This window comes from Glandiceps talaboti, chromosome 16 (assembly GCF_964340395.1).
Source record: "Glandiceps talaboti chromosome 16, keGlaTala1.1, whole genome shotgun sequence".
Classification (NCBI taxonomy): domain Eukaryota; kingdom Metazoa; phylum Hemichordata; class Enteropneusta; family Spengelidae; genus Glandiceps; species Glandiceps talaboti.
Window position 1 is genome coordinate 11386790 of NC_135564.1, and position 19781 is coordinate 11406570.

Here is a 19781-nt window from a genome sequence, read left to right on the forward strand (position 1 = left end):
TTATTTGTAATCAGGACACCAAGCTAATTTACGAAATTGGAAAAAAATCAAATATTTTTAAATGTTTCCATTGAATATAACGAACCGGATACATTTTAAGATAAAATGTTTATCCTATCTCCACACTTTATGATGTCGATGAATACAAAATATCGTGAAATACCACTTTTTTAAATAAAAATAATGAATTTACACGCTGCTACACCTGTTAAAAGTAATGGAATATTCCAAATTTGAGTGTAATGCTAAGTGTAAACTTCTTTGGAGAGATAACGGTAAGTAAAAGATGAACGATAGGAGATTAAAATAGAGGGCGGTGTCTCCGTTTGTGAGTAAGGTAAGGACGTCCCGCTGTGATCTTTTTAATTGTCCTGTCTGCTGGCTCGTCGTTGTGGATGGTGATAGTGTTAGAACCAACAATTTTCACCATGGCGGGCTTACTTAGAAGTATCGTTTTTCTCTTTTTCTGTTCTTCAGGTAAGTTTTAATGTAATATTAATTTTTCAACTTCTAATGTTACAATTTCATTCAATGTGTGTTTTTAATCTTTACAAAGATGGGCGTTGTAGTGTAATCCAACCCTAACGATAGATGGTCAATGTTTATAATTAATAAAGTATAACGCCAAAGTAGCAAAAATATGCTAATATTTGACAATTTGACGTTTTACAACAACTTACATACTTTTAAAGCAAAAAGAAGTGACAATCACATGATCTAAATATATTTAATGAAAAAAACACCCAATAACTTCTTTCGAGTTCGATGATCGATGCCGGGACATTTCAGCGAGTGAGACTAAACTAACATATGGGTAAATATAATTGAATTGTTGCTCACTGTTTTGCAAAAAGTATAGACTTTTCGTTTTGTGATGCTCAACGCGAATATCTAGGCAGGGGTCGTTGCTTACGTAAACGTCCAGTCTAGCATGAACCAGTAAGCACACTTAAATCAAGTGCGATCGCTACACACTATTTAGGAATATAGTTATTTTGTTCTTAGAGTCCTCTAGCACATGACCCATTTATTACAAGATAATATCAATGTATGTTAGCAAGCCTGTCGTTGGTTCTATTTATTTTACTACTGTTTTGCGTTGATCTGATTTCTGAAAGCAAGGCAGAATTTGATTACACAAATCAATGTATACATATAAACTTAAAACGACGATGGCAAACTTCAGCGTGTATCTCAACGTGAGTAAGACTGATTATACATATATGTAATCGCATTACCATGGCAACAAGGTTTAAGTTCAACTCAGTCTGATATGTTCACTTTATTTGTATTAGTGTTGTCCAGAATTTTAAATTTATATTCAAATGCCTACCGTAATACACATAGTACCAGGGATTCGGTTTGGGGTTAGCGGACTTAATCGGTTACGCGAACGAAAATGAACAACAAACAAACAGACAAAGAAAGACACAGCAACAGAGACATAATATCTGAATACTCTAAACCAGCTTGACAGACTTAAACAACGAAGTAATTGTTAGATATCAATATCAACATATCTATGTGACAAAAATGACCATAAACAATTCCTGAATACACAACCAAACCACAGAGAGACTATAGCGTTACAATTAGTTGGCACGTCGTTTTTTTACATCTCGCACAGCGTTTTCTGTTAGCAATTACACAATCAAGATACAGGTAAGGTACTGATAGCGCGCACGCACATGAAAAGTTACATTTTCACTCACTGTGAACCGAAAAATAAGGGCTTGCATCCTCCCTGTATTATCCGATAATGTTGTTGATTTTTGTTCATCAGAGTGAGACAAAGTGTATCATAGTATATGCTTGCACTCTATCAGTGTCTGTCTGTATTTTGTTTCATTTCAAATTGTTACAAAAATCGTTGTGCTGCCTAATTGAAACTCTATAGTCGCTCTAGTTTGGTAGTAAATATAAAATAACTGTGCAACTATTTATACGGTGTAAAAAATGTATTGTAATTTGTGTCGCAAATATACGTTCATATCAATATTTATTTCCAATGATATTCATGTCTGTAAAGTGTTTATGATAATTGTACTTTTTGTTGACTTGTTCATTGGTTTCTTTTCCTTTTTGTTCGTAAATACAACTAATTTAGAACCGGACCCCCTTTTTGGCTATAACGAAACTAAAATGATGATCTTGCATCCTCGACATCAAGGTCTAATTTTGATAAGTAGATCATGTTCTATATCGTGTTTATCAATGTATGAGTGAGAGGTAGTTGAATTTTCTTTTCAAAACATTTTTCAGTTCATGTACATTTTCAAAATTTCTCCAATTCTTAGTCATTGTTTTGTACTGACGCTAATGAACACAGTATTTGTTTTAAAACCCATTCTATAGTATTTGCTCAGACCTGCCCGTCAGGATGGCAGACGTTTGAAGAAAGGTGCTTCAAAGCTGTTGATTACACAAGCGGCGTTGATTACTACGAAGCACAAAATTTATGTGAAGGCTATGGAGGTAATCTTGCTGTGATAGATTCAAAGGATCTCAACGTAAGTCTTTCGGCAAATAGGAGAGAGGGAGAGAGAGAGAGAGAGGGAGAGAGAGAGAGAGAGAGAGAGAGAGAGAGAGAGAGAGAGAGAGAGAGAGAGAGAGAGAGAGAGAGAGAGAGAGAGAGAGAGAGAGAGAGAGAGAGAGAGAGAGAGAGAGAGAGAGGATATTAATATATGCGGCGTTGATTACTACGAAGCACAAAATTTATGTGAAGGCTATGGAGGTAATCTTGCTGTGATAGATTCAAAGGATCTCAACGTAAGTCTTTCGGCAAATAGGAGAGAGGGAGAGAGAGAGAGAGAGAGAGAGAGAGAGAGAGAGAGAGAGAGAGAGAGAGAGAGAGAGAGAGAGAGAGAGAGAGAGGATATTAATATATGGAGGGATAGAGAGAGAAACACAGGCAGACGAAAGGACAGACGAAGAAACAGACAAAGTCCAGCAATCAGTCAGTCAAGGGAATACAAGAGACAGAGGCGTAAAGAAAGACAGAAAGACAGACAACGGAGGTGTGGGAGAAAGCATAGATAGATCGACCAAAGCAAGGTCTCAAACATGACATTCCACTACCCCCCATCTCTCTTCCCTCCTTATATGTGTGTCTGTGTGTTGCTTTATCTTTTTTGTTTTAAAGTTAGTCTATCTGAATTTGTAGTACAGACCTGATACTTCTCAGATAAGTATAATTTTTTTAATCTTGCAGACCCTTCTATTCACTACCGTAACCTACAACACGTATTGGATCGGTTTACATGACATTGGAACAGAGGGAAACTTCATCTGGGTAGATGGGACAAAATATGACGCCAACCAAGCGTACGTATCATATCAGACACTTGTATAATGTTATCAATAATTAACTTATATTTTACCAACTTTCTTTGTTTTGGAATTTGTTTATTGCAAGTTAAAAGCAAAATTAAAGAAAAGGAAAACGGAAAGTTCAACGTTATTCCATTTGTTTGTAAATTTTTGTAATTCTTAATAAATAATTGTTCTTTTTACAAATAAAATGCTCAGATTGCTTTACAGTTCTAATATTTACAATTAATAAATTAAAGAAAGAAAGTGCCCTTTTAAATTTACAACCATAAATAGATTTGTTCGCAATAATTATTAAATGGTTTAACAGTAACGATCGAAAAAACTGTCTCTTAAAATGAATTGTTTTGTTGTAATGTTATGTGGGACCTCTCACCGAGAAATGAAGCTATTACACACATGGTTTGAACGTTGTCACACTCTGCAAATATGTGTACGAAATTTTCCCCTCTGTTAACAACTTTCCAGTTTGTATATAATACAAGTAGTTTTCACTTATCAACCTCCAATAGACGTTTCTAGATCAACCTCTTCATTGCATAGGCTATTGGTAAATGAATGTCCTGTTTCGTGACGTAGTTGTTAGGTGTAATATTTTCTGACGTTAACCATTAACTGCAGTGTCTGGGGCGCCGACGAACCAAATAACTACAACGATGAGGAGGATTGTGCAGAAATGAATAGTGTAGATGGAACTTGGAATGACAGAAAGTGTAGTTACACAGGCAACTATGGTTTCATATGTCAACGGCCGAAAGGTAACTATGTATGTATGTATGTATGTATGTATGTATGTATGTATGTATGTATGTATGTATGTATGTATGTATGTATGTATGTATGTATGTATGTATGTATGTATGTATGTGGGTGAGTGCGCATGCGTGTGTGTGTGTGTGTGTGTGTGTGTGTGTGTGTGTGTGTGTGTGTGCGTGCGTTCGTGCATACGTTATTGTAAAGTGGAGATATTCATTTTGTATCGTTGGTATATTGTTGCAAACATGCAGAAGGTTTTTCGTTAAGTTCACGGAGATAACCATACACAAGGATAATTTAGATTATAGTTTACATTGTGTTATGTTTGAAGTCTTAAAATGCAGCTATTCCTTATAAATATCCGTTATTGGTTTTACCAAATTACAAATAATCATTGGACATTCAAAAGGGATAGTTGACAAGCAAAATTACGAAATCAATAGTGGTATATGTATTAATAATCTCTGTCTGTCTGTCTGTCTGTCTGTCTGTCTGCCTGCCTGCCTGTCTGTCTGTCTGTCTGTCTGTCTGTCTGTCTGTCTGTCTGTCTGTCTGTCTGTCTGTCTGTCTGTCTGTCTCCCTTGTGTAGACATTCCTACTAATTGCGACGAGGGCAATGGATGGGATGCAGTTAATTCTTTGTGCTACAAGTTTGTAAGCGATACTAAAAATTGGGCTGATGCTCATGCTTACTGTCAACTAATGGATGCAGAACTGATAACAGTGGTAGACCAAGATGTACAAGATTACGTTGATGTTATTTCTGGTCATCGACGCCAGAACATTTGGATTGGCGCTTCGGATAAGGTAATGACTGCACGCTGTTCAACCAAGGAAAATACTCGTGGCATATGGCCGCCCTTGACATGTAGTTACTGCAAACACCCAATATGTCTCAGTATTTTCTAGCTGAATAAAGAAGAATATTTGAGAATAATGTAATTATGATTAATGATTAATTTAAGTCATAATTGGAAAAAAGTTGGCGATTCTGTACTTTTTTGACTTCTATTTCGAGCACAGCAGAACCAGTGACCGTCATAATGGAAACCTCAGACCACGTTTGGTGGTCTGACTCTGAGTGCCAACTTGCGCTGTCATGACGTCGAACGCCCATTGTATTAATATTCATTGCAGGAAAACACTTCCCACCTCTTATAAGTCAAAGAGTTTATAGTACTCAGAGTGAGGTTAAGCAGTCTTTCCCAGAATGCCTTACAAAATGCCTCAAAATGGTAGAACACTTGAGAGCGTAGATAGACTTTCAAACATGTTATCAGTGTTATTTCAACACCCAAAATATATTTAAATTGATAGCAAAAATCACCGTCAGTGTACTAAAGGCAGATAATAAGTCTGATTGAAGTTTTTTCTTTAACTTCATAGCAGTAAACATTGACTGAACTTTTTTTCCTGTCGTCGTAGATAACGGGTTCAACTGGCTCCTACTCGTGGACCGATGGCAGTACGCTGACATACACCAACTGGAACACTGGGGAACCATCATCATCGTAAGATTATTGTCTTTATTTTATCTATATCACCTTGCTATCTGTCAGTGTAGTGGTCTAAATAATGGATTGATATGACAACGTTGCAGCGGCATTTTTGACTGGGCTATTAGTGATTGGGATAGTCAACCGAATATATACATACTAAAAATTAAAATATCAACGATTAGACATTGGTAGATGTCAATTAGAGGTATATGTAATCAATAGGTAGTACAGTAATAAGTTGAAATCATGATTCATTGGGGGACATTGATTTATGGGTGCGGACCCAAAAATTCAATTTGATCGGAATATATTGCACTATACTGTGTGCACTGCTACACAAATATGTTTACCCACAGGGGATTCAATGTATCTCATGGTGAACAATATTACGAGTAAGTCATATCTAGCAAAACAGCTTTCAGAAATATTTTAGAATTTACATGTAAGTCTCCAAATAAAAAAAGGTATGACAGTGAGGAAAGAATGTATGGAATCTGCTTAGGAAGGATAGCGGGCATATTTTATTGTGTTGGTATATATGTCTGTTACAGCAACACCTCAACAATATTCCATGTTTCTTCAATCCATGCCAAGTTTTATAGTCAAATTCCAAGACTGTACTGTATTTGAATTCGTCATTATGGCAAACGTATTAACAAAGAGACCAACTCAGTATATATTAAAGGAAAGGAAAGTACACAGTACACATACTAGTATAAAAAAATCGTATTTCTTAATCCTTAACTATTCTCCATTAGGTACAATCCTAACTGTGTTGAGGTGGTCTTTGGTAACAATGGAAAGTGGTCAACTATGAGCTGCAATATTGCTCAAGGTTTCATCTGTGGGAAACCAGAAGGTACAGTTTGATATATTACTGTGTATGTAAATTATGACAACTGATAAATATAAAATAATTTTACAATTGAAAAACATCTTTCCAAAGTTTTCTCAATGAAGGGTGGCTTAATGATCTTCAAATTATATTTTAAAACCATTTTGTGGTTTTAATTTTTGATTTTCTATCATCATTTCCGAATTTGAACCAGGAAATAAATACATACTTGTTCAATGAAAGACAACAGTATTCACTATTGCAAAGAGGTAGGTCAGGAACACAGATAAAGACGAGGGCAAATGTACAGAGGAGAAGGGTTTCTGTCATATTATCACATATCTACGGTGCATTGTAGGTATAATTACATTGTGATATTTTTTGTACTTATCGGCCACCGTACATATCAGATATCTTCAATTCGTGTCATTTTGGTATCATCATATAGGTAGTTGTGATCCCGGCTGGCAAATGTATAAAGGCTCCTGTTATCAATTCAATACGTACTTTTCATCAACCTGGACGGATGCCAAACATACATGTGATGCACAGGGTGGCCATTTGATGACAATAAACAAGTGAGTGATATATTGTAACATATACTTATATTAAGTAGGGACTATACCATGGAAAGAAATGGTGGCCATTTGATGACAATAAACAAGTGAGGGATATATTATAACATTTATATTTATTGAGTAGGGACTATACCATAGAAAAAATGACACGTCCAATTTTACATTCCAATAAGTGATGACATTTTATCATTATAATCAATAGAGTGAATAATCTATGGTTTTATGCAAATATTTAAAGCAAAAGAACCCATATATCAAAACTTAAGGATTCACGATTAATTTTTCATTCTTCAAATATTGATGATATTGAACTTATCTAATCTCTTTACGTTTCGCTTTTGAATGACGATAGACATTGATTTTGAAAAAAAGAGATCATAATTAAGAAACAGCGCCCTCTGGCTGGTTGATGATGTTCAAAAGATGAACTAAATATATGAAATGATAACCAGGTCTTGAAGATCAACTGTAATATTTGGGATATATATTTATTTTATCTGTATTTCATACCATGCAAGATTTTTTTTAAGTCTCACATTCTTCAAATCACTTGAGTTTGTTATTTATTTTTGTTTTGACAAGGAAAATGTCCTAATTTTTTACCAGTTACTCGTCCTTCACCCATCTGTTTTGCAATGACCCACCCAGGTCACTGTTTCACACACATTAACACACATGTGGTGGTCAAAAAAGAGTGACATCCCTCGAGACTGGAGCAAGTCAAATCTTAATGTTGAGCATCAATGTAGATAGAATTATATTATTATCATTTTTAGAATTATTAACTTAAAGATTATATCTTTGATCCACAGTCAAGAAGAAAATGAATACCTTGTGTCGAAATTTGATAACATGAGAAGTGCTGGCATATCAGAAGTATGGATTGGAATATCAGGTAATGTTTAGTACACTGAAAGGGGACTCGGTCATGATGAACTTGACAAATTGTGATGTGTTTCTCTGCTTTCATATTCTTCAAATCACATGGAATGCCTACATTATCTCATGATACAGTCACATTACCTCTATCGCACTCTGTGTGTATTAATCCGTGCTCCGTCAACAAGGATTATGTAGTTTTTGTCCAGTCACAACTCTTAGTTTATGTACAGAAACTTTTCCATCGCATTGAAACGATACTGTTCATGTTTGATTGTATGTGACAGGACCATCCAACGTCTAGATGAAGAACAAGTTCTTCTAATATCTTTTTTCAGATACTGTACGTGATGGCGATTATCAATGGGCTGATGGTAGTGAAGGGCCAATTGTATATCAGAATTGGGATAGTGGAGAACCTAAAGAAACTCCTGCACAGGATGATTGCGGTGGTATTGATGTTGGTAAGTGGCCGGTAAACGGATAACTGTTGATGAATGAATAAATGAGTGAGTGAGTGAGTGAGTGAGTGAGTGAGCGAATGAATGAATGAATGAATGAATTATGATTGATTGATTGATTGAATGAATGAATGAATGAATGAATGAATGGATTAAAAATGAACAAACGAACGAACGAATGAATGAATGGATGGATGGATGGATGAAGAATGAATGAACGAATGGATGAATAATGAATGAATGGATGTGAATGAATGAATGAATGAATGAATGAATAAATGAATGAGTTTGTGAAGGAGTGAATGAATTAATGATTGAATGGATGAATGAGTGAGTGAACGAACGAACGAACGAACGAATATGTGAATCGATTATTCAATTTAATTGACCTTGTTGGTTGTCCATTAATTTGATCTCTGTGTTTATTTTCTTGATTGGTTGAATTATCTATTTTATTGTTTATTGAACATTATTGATTGATTTTACTGCTCAATTCTGTGTTTCAGGGAATGACGATGGATATTGGGAACTACACAACTGCTATCTACTTAATGCATATGTATGTGAAATCCGAGTTGGTAAGTATATTGCATTGTATTGTATTGTATTGTATTGTATTGTATTGTATTGTATTGTATTGTATTGTATTGTATTGTATTGTATTGTATTGTATTGTATTGTATTGTATTGTATTGTTAGTTTCACTTTGTTGATTGGACCTCTACAATTTCATGTCTGGATACTGTAATCTGCTAAATACAGTCTCACAATATTACAATTTTCAAAATTATCATCACGATCGAAGTTCGTTATCAAACAAATAGATTTTGTATTCATCACTTTTTTACGTTGTCATTATTGAAAACGTCATAATACACCTTCGTGTAGAAAACAGACAATATAATTTATACGTACAGAATTATAACAGCCTTTGTTTTCATTCTTCAGGACAACCTGTTGTTCCTCTGGACCGTACGGTTGGTATGTACAATTGTTTTCTTACCAATACGATATCTGTCAATGGGTTTATAAGTCATAAATAAATATTTTTTTGTTAGGTATAGCTTATGAAGCTACTACTAACTAGATTCGATGTCTGAAATACAGGATAAATAATTACACGTGTCGAGAATGTTTGCAACAGAGTCTTCCAGAGGAGTCAAATCTTGAGATTATACCGTCTGCTGAAAGACAGGGTAGCTATGATTCTAAGCTGGTGCTTCCATTAATGGTTATCAAAATTGCATAACGATTTTTGGGGACATTCTGATGTTGTATAACAGCCAACGAATAACCGATGTTGCATCGTGATATGAGGTGAGAATATTCTTGTAGTAGCGTTCATTCGAATCGAAATCATCAGGTACACCCTCTTTCAAAACATTTAATTTTACATCAGTAACGTGAGTTGATCAACCAAAGCATAACAACATGGAATGTTTAAATATGGATGAACATTGTCGATCAATATGTGAATATTACAAGGCAGTACTAAAGTACGGTGGCCCTCAAGTGACAAGGCACGAACTAAAGGTTACGAAAGTACCAATAGTTGCAGTCTTAGAAAATATAACTTTGCATCAGTGAACAGTTGTTTCTTGTTTTCACCACATCTAGAAATCGGTAGCTGCCTTGATGGTTGGTCATTACATGGTGACTTCTGTTATCTCTTCCAAACAAGTGAAGTGAGTTTTGAAACTGCCGAAACTGGTTGTGAATCTTATGGCGGTACTTTGACCAGTATTGCAGATTCTGCAGAACAGAGTTTTATATCAGGTATGATGTTATTATACATAGACGGAGTAATCTCATCTCTCATTGGACGCAAACTGTGCTAAATCCAATGTATGTGTTATGTATTATATAGCGTTATATTGTATGCCATGTTATATTTGTCGCAGGCAATTACATGAACAATGGATTCGATATAATGTATCTATGTGAAAACACACAGAGACAGAAAACACACAGAAGTGTGTTTCTAAACGTCAGAGTTGTATGTATGTATGTATGTATGTATGTATGTATGTATGTATGTATGTATGTATGTATGTATGCATGCATGCATGCATGCATGCATGCATGTATGTATGTATGTATGTATGTATGTATGTATGTATGTATGTGTGTGTGTGTGTGCATGCATGTCTGTCTGTCTGTCTGTCTGTCTGTCTGTCTGTCTGTCTGTCTGTGTGTGTGTGTGTGTGTGTGTGTGTGTGTGTGTGTGTGTGCGTGTCATTGTGCCTGCCTGTCTGTATGTGTGTCTGTGCATGATTACTATCCCACAATGACGTAGATCGAACAGAGGATATGTTGTAGGCATATATTTACTCACACTCCTGTCTTTGATTTGACCTTTGTAGGTCGTATCGTTAATGTACAAGCTTTGCTGTGGATTGGGTTACATGACCGTGGTACTGAAGGAGGCTGGGAATGGGTTGACGGGACAACAGTAAGTAATGTAACAGGATGGTTAACCAACCAAACAACAAGTGTGGTGAAACTTCTAGGCCAAATAAGAGAGAAAAAATCTTGTGACAACTCGATTTTCTTCTGGAAATTTTCAACAAACCTGTTACTAAGCCTACTATTTATGGCAGTTTCTGTTCTTTTTATTTAATACTTTAAAGCAAGAGTGTATGTGGGGGCAGATGTCATTTATTTGTTCATGATTGGCTCTGCCGTTGTCTTTCACTGAAGTAGGGAGGGTAATTTTTGTGTTTTCCCGTAGATCTGCAAACTGCATGGGCTGGACAAACACAGAACAGACCGAAGCGTGCTGACCTGATAACAATTCTCTATTTTGTTCTTAGTAACATTAAATTAGACAATAAAAGAGATTGGATATGTCGCCCTCTATTGTCCATGTTTGACACACCAAAGGCCTATTCCTTTCTTGTCTGTCTGTCTGTCTGTCTGTCTGTCTGTCTGTCTGTCTGTCTGTCTGTCTGTCTGTCTGTCTGTCTTCCTGTCTGTCTGTCTGTCTGTCTGTCTGTCTGTCTGTCTGTCTGTTTGTTTGTTTGTTTGTTTGTTTGTTTGTTTGTTTGTTTTGTTAGCTTATTTGTTTTAACACAATTTCACTTGTGTTGAGTTTTAACAGCAACTGTCACGGTGTTCCGGAGTTATTATTCATATTCTCATATTAACGTTTGCCATGTTTGTAAACGTCGACTTCAAAATATATCATGTCTTTTTTACAGTTCAGTTTCCAGAATTGGGCTCCTAACGAACCAAATGATGTCTCACAAGAAGACTGTGTGCACCTTGAATATGAACAATCTAAAATTGGTACATGGAATGATAGAAGTTGTGGACAGTATCATGGATTCATCTGTAAAGCTCCAAAAGGTAATCATTCACATACACACATACATACATACATACATACATACATACATACATACATACATACATACATACATACATACATACATACATACATACATAAATACATAAATACATACATACATACATACATACATACATACATACATACATACACACACATACATACACACATACATACATACATACATACATACATACATACATACATACATACATACATACATATATACATACATACATACATACATACATACATACATACATACATACATACATACATACATACATACATATATACATACATGGATACATGGATACAGACATACATACATACATACATACATACATACATACATACATACATACATACATACATACATACATACATACAGACAAACATACATACATACATACATACATACAGACAGACAGACAGACAGACAGACAGACAGACTCACGTATTGATTTTTGCAAATAAATCAACGCTAACAAATATAGAGTTACGCTTATGCAGGGCATGTCTTTTGAAAATGGCAGGAGAGCTAAAAATCACTCTCCTGAAACCATCCAGGCGAGTGGTAGGCGAGTGATTTAATACCTCTCCTGAAAATAGTCAGGCGAGTGAAGAAAAAAAATTCATTTTCATTTCTATTTGTATTTTGGCCAGTCAGCTCCAAATAAATAAAATAGAATAAAAAAACACACACATTTAAAAAATGTATGCAAAAATATATTTATAAGTAACAGTTCGTTTGGTTATTTGTACAACAATTATTATTGCAACAATTTTGTTAAGTCTGTGCACATCAAAATCTTGAAAAAATATTAAGTTTTTTGTTGTGACTACAAGTAGTACAATACAAAAATATTTTTTTAATTACAAATTCTAACTGGTCTTGTTTTCTTAGAACGTTTTTATAATAACATCCTACCTGAATATCTCCTCCGGAACAATTTATAGTCGCTACAAAGTACATGTTTTGGAGGGCATTGTAGAAACCACCACTTCTATTTCGCTTAATTAATGCAGCTAATTCAAACTTGAGATTGTTCAAAACTACAATGAATTGACAAAAACTAACGTACCCCAGAGATGACAAATGCCTCCTGATGTTGAGCTTTGACATTGACGTTAAATTGCTTGCTAATTTGTAATCATTCACTCGATCCGAGACAATAAAACACGTAACCCCACCTAGTACCTGCACACGGATCCGACGACTGGTGTCGCCGACTAAAGTAGCGAGATCCGTTCACGTCTAAGCAGCAGACCTACTTTGTTTTAGAAATCACAAGGCGAAAATTCGAGCAAATATTTTATATGTTACAGCAGTCGATAAAGTCATGGAGGTAAAACAGACGTGGTCGGCAGTTGAATAGATCATCGGACAAAAACAATGAAACTGCGTGTTGGAGATTATGAAATAAAAACCCGGGAATTTCTCTGAAAACTGCACGAGAATAATAAGATAAGGTGGGAAAAATATCGACAGCTTATTTTTATTTTTATTTTGTAAAATAATCGATCTTATTTTATTGTCATTTTTTCAATGCCCTCCAAAACATCGCCAAGCTATTGTCGGAACTCTGGGCATGTACTTTGTGTAGCGACTATAAATCGCAGTTGTTGTTCATGTTCCGGAGGAGACATTCACGTAGGATGCCGGATGGTCTCCAAAAACCCCGTTCTAACAAAACTAGGGCGATCGGAATTTAAAACTAAAAACTCATCGATGGATTGCTGAAAATGAGAACTACAAATAGTCATCGTATCAATCGTAATTGCACAATTTGCAATGATGCGAAAGTTGAAATCTCCACGCATACTGAGCTGATCAATATTCATGATATGCCATGACATCATGCATGTCCCGCTTCGAATACGTCACTATTTTCCCCATATAAGGGTAGTGCAATGCAAATTTCAGATACATATATAGGTCATGAATGACAGCGCTGACTTCAGCTGGAGATCGACGATTATGAACATGGAAGTGTTCCACGCTCCTACCACGTAATTTTACCGAATAAACGTTGATTTTTATGGTAACCACATATTGAAAAATGATATAAAATAACATCAGGCTGTTGTACAGGTTCGTTGGGGCCCAGGCGAGTGGAAAATCGCTCTCGTGGATTTTAGTTTGCGCGAGTGGTAGGCGAGCGGAGCGATCGCTCGCCTCAAAAGGCATGCCCTGCTTATGGCACATTTTAACTTATTCACCCTTAATAAAATGTAAACCGATTTTACGTCATTTTTTTCAGTCAACGATGGAACTATTGTCACCCAAGCACCGCAACCAACACGTAAGTATTCCAAAGTGGAAGGTGGTCATATCATTACAAGACATCAAGACATTATTATTCCAAATGTTGACGATTTTTTTAAGCCTGTTCAGAACTATTTGACAGAGCCTAGGAAAATGTTTATCAGATTCAGAGACAAAATTATATTTGATATTATTGAAATTACAACTTCAATACGATAAAGCGACAGAAGCATAAAACGCAGCCAATGTTGTCTGGTTAGGTTTACATTCCCATGCGAACTAGCCATGGCCTGGTGAGTTTGACGAAAAAGTGTCTCGTCAGAGTCATCTCACTGATGTTGGCTTGCTTTTAGCTGTGAACGAATGGGGATACCCCTTATTTGTTGTCAATGTTTAGTTACTGTATTCCCATTTTTTGTATACAACACCCTTTCAACAACTTGTACAAATTGAATAACGAACACATTGTGAAATCTCTGACCAACAACACGTTTTGAATAACACATATGTTGTTCGTAGATGTTGGTGACGATTGCATACTACTATAACTAATATTGATCATGAAATACTGGATATAATGGTAAACATTACCATTGTTTCAATCAATCTTCTTTGATCGTTACTATGGTGACAGAAACTATAGGCCTAGTACTGGTAGATAAATCGAGTTCAGGCAGCGCGCGCAGTAAGATACATACGTTGTCGAGAGCATTCGTGTACTTGCTAATTAACATAATTTATGTTGTCCAATGATAACAGCTGTTGCAGATCCAAAGTGTGGTGCAGGCTATGAATTTGATTCGTCAAGCAACACGTGTTATAAGTTTGCCCAAGGCGACTTTTTGAACTGGGTAACTGCTGAGGAAACCTGTAGGAAGAGTGGTGGTCATTTACTTAGTATAAAGGACGACAAAGAACAAATATTTATCAATGGTAAGCTAAGTGGTTTATGCTAAAGTGGTTTAAACAATTTGTATCTATACGACCCTTCAACGTGAAGTAGAGCATGGACATATGTTCATTTAAACTGCGACCATAAAACTTTTTTGTATAATATGTAGTGGATTGCTAGGGTACTTGATATACCAAGACTGTACAGTTTAGTTTATTCTGACCAATGTGTATGACAATTCAGTTACAAGAAATACACGAATTATATATATTTTTCTTAGTTTACATTTACCATAAAATTTGTTGTTTTTTTGTTTTACTTTACCTTTAAATTTGTTCGCCTTTTGTTTGTTAATAAAGTAATTTGATAGCCAAACTGTGCATTCAGGTTTCCCGATATCATATATGATTCTTTATGCAAGACGTAAATACTACCGGACTAGAGTTACTATAGACTTTCAATTAAGCAGCACAAAATTGTTGTTTTTTTGTATCAAATTACATAAAACCAACAATACAGACATGAGAGCAAGCATATAATATGATATATTTTATCTCACTGTTAACACAAATCAACATCACTGTCCGATGAAACAAGGTATTGTCAAGTACAATATTGTTATTTATGTTTACATTAAGATGAAATGTAACATTTCATGTGCATGCACACCTTCAGTTCTCCTATTTTGTTTCAGTAATTCGTAACAAAATTTAAATAAAAAAATTAAAAGCATAATGTGAAAAGTAAAAACATCATACTTCTGAATTAAACCCCTATAGTCTTTCTGGTTTGGTATTAAACATTATAAAAATGTGTTCTGTTTTGTGATCAAGTGAATAAGTATTCATGTTTTCTCCTTTTAGCGCGTATGTACGGTTTGACATCCCCTATATTCTGGATTGGAGCTAATGACAGAACACTAGAAGGTGGCTGGGAATGGAGTGATGGAACACCATTTGCATACCTCAACTGGAATGTCGGTAAGTATGTAGGATGACGTCACATTCTATGCATTGTATCATTGGGAAGTTGAGTGATCAATCAATCAATATAATCAATCAATCAATCAATCAATCAATCAATCAATCAATCAATCAATCAATCAATCAATCATACAGACATACTTGATACATACTAATATGTAAAAATATAGTATCTACACCTCACTATGCTTGTATCGTTGATTACTAATAGGTGTATGTATGTATGTATGTGTGTGTGTGTGTATGTGTGTGTGTGTGTGTGTGTGTGTGTGTGTGTGTGTGTGTGTGTGTGTGTGTGTGTGTGTGTGTGTGTGTGTGCGTGCGTGTGCGTCTAAATCTAATGTCTGCATGTGTCTGTGATATGGACATTACCCAATCATACATGACCATAACCTGGTACCTTACATTGTGGTGCTCCTTTCAGGCGAACCAAACGACTATTTTGATGGCTATGTTGGTGAAGATTGTGTCGAGGTGATTGTCGGCAGCGGTCTATGGAATGACAACAGCTGTGATAAATACGTTGAATATATCTGTGAAAATAAAGGTAATACCATTCGATTCCTTTCGTCTTTATATTTATATATATTTTGCAACATATAGAGGAATTCCTCGAGACACACAATTCAAAATTAGGGACCGGACAGAATTTACGGCAGGGGGGGGGCCTGGGGAGAAATTATCTCTGACTTGTTTTTTTTCCTGGCCCCCCCATCCACTGTGACCAAAATTTCACAGCCCCCCCTTTCAAAAGTATAAAAATTTCATGGCCCCCCCCCCCAAAAAAAAAAGAAAAAAAAGAAAAAAAAAGAAAAAAAGTGCACAATATCCTGCCCCCTACAATAACTAAAAAGAGTACAAATTTTTTTGTTACTGTAGCACAACTGTAATATTTCTTTTGGTACTACTATTATGTTACTATTTCAGCCCAAACAACTTAGTAGTTGTAGAGGAAGTTTTTTAGAAAACAAAACAAAATAAAACATTTTGACCATACATGTAATCATACACATGTGGTATAATCTTGTTTATTTCCCAACTAGACACCATACGTAGTCATCACTTAATACCTAGGCATTTGATGTGGTGGTTTTAACCGTCATTCACTGATACATACACAGAAACACAGACACAGAGTAAACACACATTCACATGCGTGATTTCTGAAAAACTGTAGTGGGGACATTTGTGGGGAGTATCTAAGGACATCACATCACCTACATAGTGTATTCAAATATCTATTTATACTCATAACACAATAACTATCTAATGTCAGACATTTGTGATGTCATGAAGTGCTAGCAAACTAAGGATTTTATGCACACTGAGGTCTGACAAATATAGCTTTCACTTTCCTACACCAAATGCATTACCAATACACATGTAAATGTAAGACATTTGTGACTTCATGAAAGTGCAAAGAAATTCAGAATGTTGTGGAATACTTAGATGTAATCAATATGCTTTCAGTTCCAAAACCATACATATTTAAACCTATAGTGTCAGGCATTTGTGACTTCATGATGGGGACAGCAAATTCAGAATTGTATTCAATACACTGTACAGTGATCAGATGAGTATATACGGCCAGAAGGCAACTACCAAAGTTAGTGCAAAGTCACTGATGAAAAAACACTTAACACCACGCAGACATCTAAATGCTTTACAATATTTAGTACAGATAGATGCATTTGATGATTCTGAGGAGGGAAATAGTTTAATTTCACTGGTTTTAGATAGAAAGAAAGACAAGTCTTGCCTCACATCTTCAGACTCTAGTGAGTCTGAGAGTGAAACTCAAGAATAGTGTCAAGGAAAGAAATAAAACACCTATCTAAATCAGGTCCTATGCTAGTATATATATATATATATATATATATATATATATATATATATATATATATATATATATATATATATATATATATATCCGCTCTGCGTGCAGACGTATCGAGCACTGTACTACGGACAAATCTTACCACTGACTTCCTATATATATATATATATATATATATATATATATATATATATATATATATATATATATATATATATATATATATATATATATATATATATATATATATAATTGACTGGATGTAGATAAAACCACATAAAAGTGCTCAATACGGGTAGTAGAGCGAATTATATACAGGTTTTGAAAATTTGAACCAAATTATATGCTATAGACCCTACAGAACTGTTTCGTGAGGTGCGTAGTCCTCACTCATCAGGGGTAGAATCAATCTGATTAAAATCCGATGTAGATGTCGGCTAATCGTGCATTGCTATCTTACCATCGTTATTTAGCTTGAATTGACCTTCGTAGTAGATGTTTACGTTTTTAGCCTGATCGCCTCCTCTAAATAGAGGAGGCGATCAGGCTAAAAACGTAAACATCTACTACGAAGGTCAATTCAAGCTAAATAACGATGGTAAGATAGCAATGCACGATTAGCCGACATCTACATCGGATTTTAATCAGATTGGGGTAGAATGGAATAATTTTATGTTATTCCATTCTACCCCTGATGAGTGAGGACTACGCACCTCACGAAACAGTTCTGTAGGGTCTATAGCATATAATTTGGTTCAAATTTTCAAAACCTGTATATATATATATATATATATATATATATATATATATATATATATATAACTCGGTGAGTATCAATCTGCTAAGACAGTGCTCTATACCGCAGTGGCAGAGCGTAATAGTTTTGGTAGTACTGGAACTCTTTCTTGGGTGTAACTCGGAGTTTCACGCATATTGCGATCATCAGACACTCTGATGATGATGAGTGTCTGATGATCGCAATATGCGTGAAACTCCGAGTTACACCCAAGAAAGAGTTCCAGTACTACCAAAACTATATATATATATATATATATATATATATATATATATATATATATATATATATATATATATATATATATATATATATATATATATATATATATATATATATATATCAAGTGCTATCTCATGCAATGCTAAATTTTCTAACATATTAATTTTTTTCAATGACAAAATATTTCGCGGCCCCCCCTTTCAAACCATGAGAATTTTCATGGCCCCCCCTTCAAGCCTCCCGTTTTTTTCATGGCCCCCCCAATTTCTCCCCAGGCCCCCCCTCTGCCGTAAATTCTGTCCGGTCCCTTAGATTGGGCAAATTTGCATGAACAGAGTTATCACTTTTATGTGAAATCATAACAAGCGATCAGGCGATACAACTTCAGTCACTATAAATTCGATCCGATAACTCAACATGCACGTTCAGATCACCGTCATTTGCTCCATTTTGTTTAAACTGTGTTTGTGCAGAACATTTAAGCCACTGAGCCGGGCACAACATTTAAGCCACTGAGCCGGAAAATACTAGTGAAGTCAGGCTTTTCTCGCTTCTCGTATTCGATTCGTAGTGACAGGGCCCGTATGTCACTCGTATTTTCCTCAGCTGAACGAAGCAAAATATCGGGGATACTATCTAATTATCGGTAGTATATACAACGGAAGGCATACTTTCTCTGTTACTGACGTATCTTCGTCATTTTGTTACAACAGGTGATATTGTAGACTACTACAACGTGTATCGTAACTACGTCTTAGATGGATATGACACGTTGCATATAGACAATGTTTACCCAGAAGACTGTGCACAACGATGTTTGTCAGAAACTTCCTTCTTCTGTTACTCCTTTGATTACGACAAGACCAATATGGCGTGTGATCTGAGTAGTTATTCTAAAGACATGGCGGGAGGTTTAAAGGATGACTCAAGCTATGACCATTACCAAGTTGGTGAGTACACGTTATTGCCTAGGTATACAGTTTATGTTTGGAAGGTTAGAACATCAACCCTGAGAGCTAATCTTTTTACCTCGCGACGACAATTACTTTGAAAATCAAGTCCCCAAGAACCTTTTAATTTTTTTTAATTTTTATT

General features: G+C 35.4%; 1 protein-coding gene across 1 annotated transcript in view; it reads left to right on the forward strand.

Annotated features, from left to right (window-relative positions):
• Positions 1-428: 428 nt before the first annotated feature.
• The window catches only part of LOC144447100 (macrophage mannose receptor 1-like), a 33247-nt gene continuing 13894 nt past the window's right edge, over positions 429-19781 (forward strand). The window contains exons 1-19 of the mRNA XM_078137007.1: positions 429-477; positions 2356-2510; positions 3212-3324; positions 3952-4088; positions 4799-4893; positions 5512-5597; positions 6344-6444; positions 6869-6998; positions 7811-7893; positions 8216-8341; positions 8845-8916; positions 9956-10114; positions 10702-10790; positions 11539-11686; positions 13952-13993; positions 14716-14889; positions 15712-15828; positions 16256-16378; positions 19400-19636. Coding sequence (XP_077993133.1) covers positions 429-477; positions 2356-2510; positions 3212-3324; positions 3952-4088; positions 4799-4893; positions 5512-5597; positions 6344-6444; positions 6869-6998; positions 7811-7893; positions 8216-8341; positions 8845-8916; positions 9956-10114; positions 10702-10790; positions 11539-11686; positions 13952-13993; positions 14716-14889; positions 15712-15828; positions 16256-16378; positions 19400-19636 — 2236 coding nt within the window. The remainder of the gene's footprint in view (positions 478-2355; positions 2511-3211; positions 3325-3951; positions 4089-4798; positions 4894-5511; positions 5598-6343; positions 6445-6868; positions 6999-7810; positions 7894-8215; positions 8342-8844; positions 8917-9955; positions 10115-10701; positions 10791-11538; positions 11687-13951; positions 13994-14715; positions 14890-15711; positions 15829-16255; positions 16379-19399; positions 19637-19781) is intronic.